This window comes from Sprattus sprattus (genome assembly GCF_963457725.1).
Source record: "Sprattus sprattus genome assembly, chromosome: 18".
NCBI lineage: Eukaryota > Metazoa > Chordata > Actinopteri > Clupeiformes > Clupeidae > Sprattus > Sprattus sprattus.
Window position 1 is genome coordinate 29,484,849 of NC_137916.1, and position 7,500 is coordinate 29,492,348.

The 7,500-nt window shown below is 46.7% G+C and overlaps 1 protein-coding gene across 1 annotated transcript in view; it reads right to left on the reverse strand.

Moving 5' to 3' along the window:
* kcnh4a (potassium voltage-gated channel, subfamily H (eag-related), member 4a) overlaps positions 1-7,500 on the reverse strand; it is a gene marked incomplete at both ends in the record, with an annotated part of 26,885 nt that overhangs the window by 11,696 nt on the left and 7,689 nt on the right. The window contains 5 exons of the mRNA XM_080856780.1: positions 128-285; positions 2,363-2,624; positions 5,516-5,652; positions 6,067-6,198; positions 6,748-6,981. Coding sequence (XP_080712906.1) covers positions 128-285; positions 2,363-2,624; positions 5,516-5,652; positions 6,067-6,198; positions 6,748-6,981 — 923 coding nt within the window. The remainder of the gene's footprint in view (positions 1-127; positions 286-2,362; positions 2,625-5,515; positions 5,653-6,066; positions 6,199-6,747; positions 6,982-7,500) is intronic.

A 7,500-nucleotide genomic window follows, 5' to 3' on the forward strand; every position in this document is an offset into this window, starting at 1 on the left:
CAAGGTGCCAGTTAGGAAGGGAGGTGCTCTCTGAAGAGTTGGGTCTTACACACACATCCCACACAAACCAACACACACACACACACACACACACATCATGTAGACACTATGAACACAACAAACTTACCACCGTGATGTTCAGTGCATACAGCAGGTCAAAGGGCAGGGAGGCAATGACGTCCAGGATGAACCAGGTGGCTAAGTAGTGCAGGCAGATGGACCGGGCGTCGTACACCACCTGACCAGACTCACTCACATACGTGGTGCGGAAGTTCAGCACAATGTCTGTGGAGGAAGGGAAACAACTCGTTCATGCTGGCAGTGGACTCAAAAGGGTCATTATACTGACTAAATCAACAGCCCCGCTGCACATTACTTGAACTTAAGTGACTTAATGAACAGCTAAACTGACGGCTTAAGTTGTTATCCCTCACATTGAGTGTTTGTTCAGAGATACGTAGGCCTGGGGTACTCAATAAATCAAGAAGAGGTTATAGGTCCATCTCTCATGGGAAATACCCCAACCAATAACCTGGACTAATGTTTGGGAAATTAGGGAAGGAAGATTCCACAGTTAATGGCGTGTATAGGCCAGCATAATTTAAGGCAAGAGTGATTCAGATCATCAAATCAAATCAAATCAAACTTTACTTTATTCAAACGCCACATTTCATATCAGGAGGTAACCAGTGGTGTAGTGGTCCCTGGAGAAGTGGGTATACTCTTAATTTTGCATTATTTTTAAGCAGCCCATACAGCACAGGATAAACGCTGTGTTTTGAGAAGTGGGTATACGCAATGCAGACTGCAAAATAAGTGGGTATACTCCATATACCTGCGTATACCCTGGACTACACCACTGGGGGTAACACAATGCACCTCACAGAAGACAAAAAGGGGGGGGGGGGGGAGGGAGGCGAATCTGTATGAGATTCACACAGTCTTGCATTATTCATGTATCATTATGACTTCACAGCTTTGGAAAATTAATATTTTTGGAAAAGATGGATTGCATAGATGTAACATGTATCTGAAGTATCTTATGAACAGACTTGGGCTAAATAGTGACACGTTTCATCTATGTTATTATATAAAAGCCCATCTATCATTGATCTTTATATGAGTAGGACGTGTCGGCCATTTCAGAGTCTCTTCTTTACTCCTACTAGCTCACTGTCTTCCATATCTTTATACTAAATCCATGGCTTATCAGGACAAAAAAGTAGGATGAACCATTGAGTAAAGCACAATGGATGGGCCTAGGCCTATATGGTTTACCAATTACACATTCCCGTCATACACATGATTAATTCTTTTTCTTAAACTTTGGGGTTCATTTTGCTGGAGCTCTTTCAAAGCGGTTTCAGATCCTCTGGCAGATGGAGCTGCTAAGTTTAAATTGTGTCGGTGCGATTGGCACCTCCAGAACTGTGAGCAAGTGGCATCTCTCACTTGTAGGTCACACATTCGAGAAGCTACGAACTGAGGAAGGAAATAGGGAGACTGGAGAGGATGAGATCCCAATTGGATCTTTTATTCTTGAAACTAACATGAGTCTTGCTACCATATCAGGGGTGCGGCCCGCTTTGATTTTTTGTCAAATTCAGTGAATTGCTCTTCACTGTCCTCTAGCTGTCCATTCTGTACGTCGCTCAAACAAAAAAACAGTCCTGGCTCTGTAAATTGGGATCAGTGGCTTTAAAAAAAAACATATGCCCTTTCAAATCCAACTGAGAGGAATAGTGATAGAATCAATGAATGCCTCTTCCTCTTCCTCAGCCTCTTCCTGAACCATTCTACACCCTTAAAGTGATTCCACTGTGAGGTTTTCCTGGTAATTGGAGTAATGCCCAGGAACATACCCTTGATCCATGGCCAATCGAAACACTGGCATTTCTAAGGTTTTCTGAGAAATTAATGGAGGAACTGGTCAGAGGGAACAATTATCTGGTCTTCACTACTGCTTTGTAAATTGGGATCAGTGGCTCTCTTTCTCTCGCTGTTCACTATCTCACTATCTCTCTCACCACCCACACTCACACACACACACACACACACACACACACACACACAAACACTCACACACACTCACACACACACACACACACACACACACACACACACACACACACACACACACACATACACACACTCGCACACACACACACACACACACACACACACACACACACACACACACACACACACACACTCGCACACACACACACACACACACACACACACACACACACACACACACACACACACACACACACACACACACACACAAACACACACACAGACACACACACACACACCCACACTCACACACACACTCACACCCACACTCACACACAATTACCTAGAATGAAGAGCATCTCCACGGCGATGTCGCTGACTATGGTGCTGCGGGAGGTGGAAACACAGTCGTGGTTGCCATGGTCACCGTCTTCAGGGGAGGAGAAGCAGACATTGTAGGGTACGGTCACGGCCACGTAGAAGGTAGCGAACAGGATCAGCCAATCCCACAGTGCCTTGCTCAGGCTGTAGTGCAACAGGATGAAACGGGACTTTTGGACGGAAGCCACCTTGTACTCCGGGAGGGAAGGCCCGCGGAACACAGTCTAGAAAGGATTCATGGAGAAGATCGAAAAACCAGAGAGAAAGAAGTGAGATTGTTTTAAATCACATGGTATACATATGGACAATGTTACTCTTACTCACTCACTCACTCACTCACTCACTCACTCTCATTTCTGAGGTGTTAGAACTCACTCACTCACACATTCACTCACACTCATTCACTGACTCACACACTCACTCTCACTCTCACTCACTCTCACTCTCACTCTCACTCACACTCACTCACACTCACTCACTCACTCACTCACTAACTCACACTTACTCACTCACTCACATTTCTGAGGTGTTAGAGCTCACTCACTCACTCACACACTCACTCACTCACTCACTCACTCACTCACCCACTCACTCACTCACTCACTCACCCACTCACTCACCCACTCACTCACACACTCACTCACTCACTCACTCACTCACTCACTCACCCACTCACTCACTCACTCACTCACTCACTCACTCACCCACTCACTCACCCACTCACTCACTCACTCACTCACACTCACTCACTCACTCACTCACTCACTCACTCACTCACTCACTCACTCACCCACTCACTCACTCACTCACCCACTCACTCACTCACTCACTCACACTCACTCACTCACTCACTCACTCACTCACTCACTCACTCACTCAGACTCACTCATTCACACACACACACACACACTCACTCACTCACTCACTCACTCACTCACCCTCTCACTCACTCACCCACTCACTCGCTCACTCACTCACTCACACTCACTCACTCACTCACTTATTCACTCGTTCACACTCATTCATTCACTCACTCACTCTCACACTCACTCACTCACTCACTCACACACACACACACACACACACACACACACACACACACACACACACACACTCACACCCACCCACTCACTCACTCTCCCACTCACTCACTCACTCACTCACTCACTCAGACTCACTCATTCACACACACACACACACACTCACTCACTCACTCACTCACTCACTCTCTCACTCACTCACTCACTCACTCACCCTCTCACTCACTCACCCACTCACTCACTCACTCACTCACTCACTCACTCACTCACACTCATTCATTCACTCACTCACTCTCACACTCACTCACTCACTCACTCACACACACACACACACACACACACACACACACACTCACACACACTCACCCACCCACCCACCCACCCACTCACTCACTCACTCTCCCACTCACTCACTCACACTCACACACTCACTCACTCACTCACTCACTCACTCCCTCACTCCCTCACTCCCTCACTCACTCACTCTCCCACTCACTCACTCAGACTCACTCACACACTCACCCACTCACTCACCCACCCACCCACTCACTCACTCACTCACTCACTCACTCACTCACTCACTCACTCACTCACTCACTCACACTCACTCACCCACCCACTCACTCACTCACTCACTCACTCACTCACTCACCCACCCACCCACCCACCCACTCACTCACTCACTCTCCCACTCACTCACTCACTCAATCGAACACTCACTCACTCACTCACTCACACAGTCACTCACTCCCTCACTCACTCACTCACACTCACTCACTCACTCACTCACACAGTCACTCACTCCCTCACTCACTCACTCACACTCACTCACTCACTCACTCACACAGTCACTCACTCCCTCACTCACTCACTCACTCACTCACCCCCTCACTCACTCACTCACTCACCCCCTCACTCACTCACCCCCTCACTCACTCACTCACTCACTCACTCACTCACTCACTCACCCCCTCACTCACTCACCCCCTCACTCACTCACTCACTCACTCACTCACTCACTCATTCACTCACTCACCCCCTCACTCACTCACTCACTCACTCACTCACTCACCCCCTCACTCACTCACCCCCTCACTCACTCACTCATTCACTCACTCACTCACTCACTCACTCACTCTCTCTCTCACCCCCTCACTCACTCACTCACTCACTCACTCACTCACTACTCCTCTAGTTTGTCTCCCCTCCCCCTCTACCTCGTCACACAGACATCAGCACAGAGCACGCGGCTCTCAGCCCTATATAAAGCCTCACGTTAATGAGCTCCCACCCAGCAGGAGGAACAATACGTGTGGCCACACCAGAAATGAAGAAGGATGTGTAACCAGGTAACTGACACATCCAGCAACACCTTTGCAAGAGAAGTGCAAATAAGCTGTCTTAAAAAAGCCACCGCAGCTTATGTCACCATTGGCAACCGGTTCCTCGCCGCGTTGACAACCACTGCAAGTCTAGAGGGAAGAATATCAATGGTGCAAGGAAATAAAATACAATCAGAGCGGCATAGACGTCTTACTGCAGATATCATCTTCTGTAGGTATCGTCTCTCTGAAGTTCATTCATTCTGAAAGGTTGGGCCAATTTAAAAGGCACCATAGAAGAGCCCCCGTTAACATCTTTAAAACATCTGCCCTTTCAAAACCAACTGAGAAGAAAAAGGGCAGAATCAATTCCTGAACCATCTACACCATAAAGTGACTCCACTGTGAGGATTTACTGGTAATTGGAGAAGTGCCCCCGATACATGGGCATCAAACCCTGGCATTTCTGAGGTGTTGAGAGAAATCAATGGAGGAACTGGTGAGAGGCAACAGTTGGATCATGCTCGACTCGGCTGTCAACTCCTGCAAGATGTTTCAGTACCCCAGCCAGACACTGCACTAAACACGCTCTTTTACATACAGTATCTAAGGCAAGTTCAGAGCTCGAACTGGTGAGATTAGAGTTGAGGGCCTGTTCCTTCCTAAAGGAGCATGCGATAACTCACATTGGTTAGCTTGTCTTTGTCCCTGCTGGTGAACTGACTGGTGAGTTGGTAAAGAAAGGTAACTCACGTTGGTAAGCTTGTCTTTGTCCCTGCTGGTGAACTGACTGGTGAGTTGGTAGAGAAACGTCCTTCCACGCTCACGTGCTTGGCTGAGAGGGGAGCTGGTAGCCTTCATGCTCTGACACTCGTCCTCGGATAAACCTGCTGGACAAAAAAATTAAAAACTAAATGAGCACTCGTAACTTGCGTAACTCCCTTCTTTGGAAAAACCTAAAGTTTAACAGAGAATGACAAATGCAGTAAAGGGTTAGGTAGACTTGATTCGGCAGGAATTATGATAGCAAGAGTGTGCTTTTAACGTGCAATAAAAGTAAAACCTTTTGAATTGCATCATTATAGTGATAAGACACACCTCTTGTTTTCGAAAGACAGAAACTATAGTCTTTCCAAATCTGAAAAGTATTAATACTGACATTTCTGTACAGCCTATCTCATAGATTATCTCATACAACAGAATGTGGAGGAGGAAGAGGAGGAGGAGGAGGAGGAGGAGACGCCTGATCTCAGCTCTTGTGCAGGGGTTAGAGTTTGGGAGGGGAGTCGTGTGTGCCTCCTTACCGTCTTTGTGGCTGCTGTGATGACTCCTGCCGTGCGAGTCGCTGATGTCTTTGAAGGAGAACAGGAAGAGGACCACGTCTCCTTTCTCATTCTTTATGGGCACTATGTCCAAGAGACACCAGAATGGGCTTGCTAATGGAACAGGCAGATTAAAAAAAAAGACTTTTAGGAAATGCTCTAAATGTCAAACACACTTACCCACTCACTTCTTAACAACCTCAAAATAACAAGCCCTTAATTTAAAGTAGCGCACGAACTAAGAAAGTAAGACCATCACCCACATATTATCCCACAAGGGGGATCAGCTTTAATTTGGACAGCTGCTCTCCGAAGACCAACACACACACATATGGAAATGTCTGGCACTGTGCACAATGACTAAGCTTAATGAGGGCTCTAATATTAGGTTCTTGGCAGTGGTGTAGTCCAGGGTATACGTAGGTATACAGAGTATACGCACTTTTTTTCAGTCAGCATTGCGTATACCCACTTCTCAAAACATGGCCTTTATCCTGTGCTGTATGGGCTGCTTAGAAATTATACCCACTTCTCCAGGGACCACTACACCACTGGTTCTTGGTGTCCATCAGGGCTGGCACTGTGCGCAATGACTAAGCTTAATGAGGGTTCTAATATTAGGTTCTTGGCGTCCATCAGGGCCCACCCTTGCCGGGTTCCTACCGTTCTTCCTGTAGAGGCGGACCTCGGTCTGGTACTCCCTCTGGCCCTCCAGGATCTTCTCCAGCTGCTGGGTGACGCGCTCGCTGGTGTCCGGCCCGTACAGGAAGTGACACTTGCACGTCTTCTGCATGACCTCCGTCCGCCCGAAGCCGGTGAGCTCGCAGAAGCCGTCGGAGCAGTACACTATGGGGTAACCACGGCAACCCTGAGCATTTCCCAACAGGAAGTTGCTGTCTGGAACCCGCAGTGGAAAAATGAATAAACAAAACAAATAAATAAATACATTAAGATGCAAGAAGTAAGAAAGTTAAGTAAGTTATCTTTATTTGAGGACAGTGTTCATTCATGAACATTAAAAATGTAAATGCACCCAATTATAGCCAAAAGACTAGTTTCCTTTGGCAGTCCCCCTGCCTGAGTGAAAAAAGGCTATACAACCTAAAAAAAAAGGCATTAAGTGATAATATTTCAAACACAAAATCCCAAAACACAACCTCCACTTAGTCCTTAACCATGGGTAGAAGGGAAAGAACAATGGGTATACAAACAAGTGGTAAACTAAAATAATTCTACTGCTTACCTACTAATGATCACATTTTATGTTTTAAAATTTCTTTGAAAGCAGTTGAATGAGGTTGATTCTCTAATGTTTTGTGGGAGATGGTTCCATTCCCGGGCTGACCTAACTGAGAAAACCAACTGTCCAAATACACTTTTTTTTTTTTAAAGGAATATCACAGTCTCCTCTTGCTG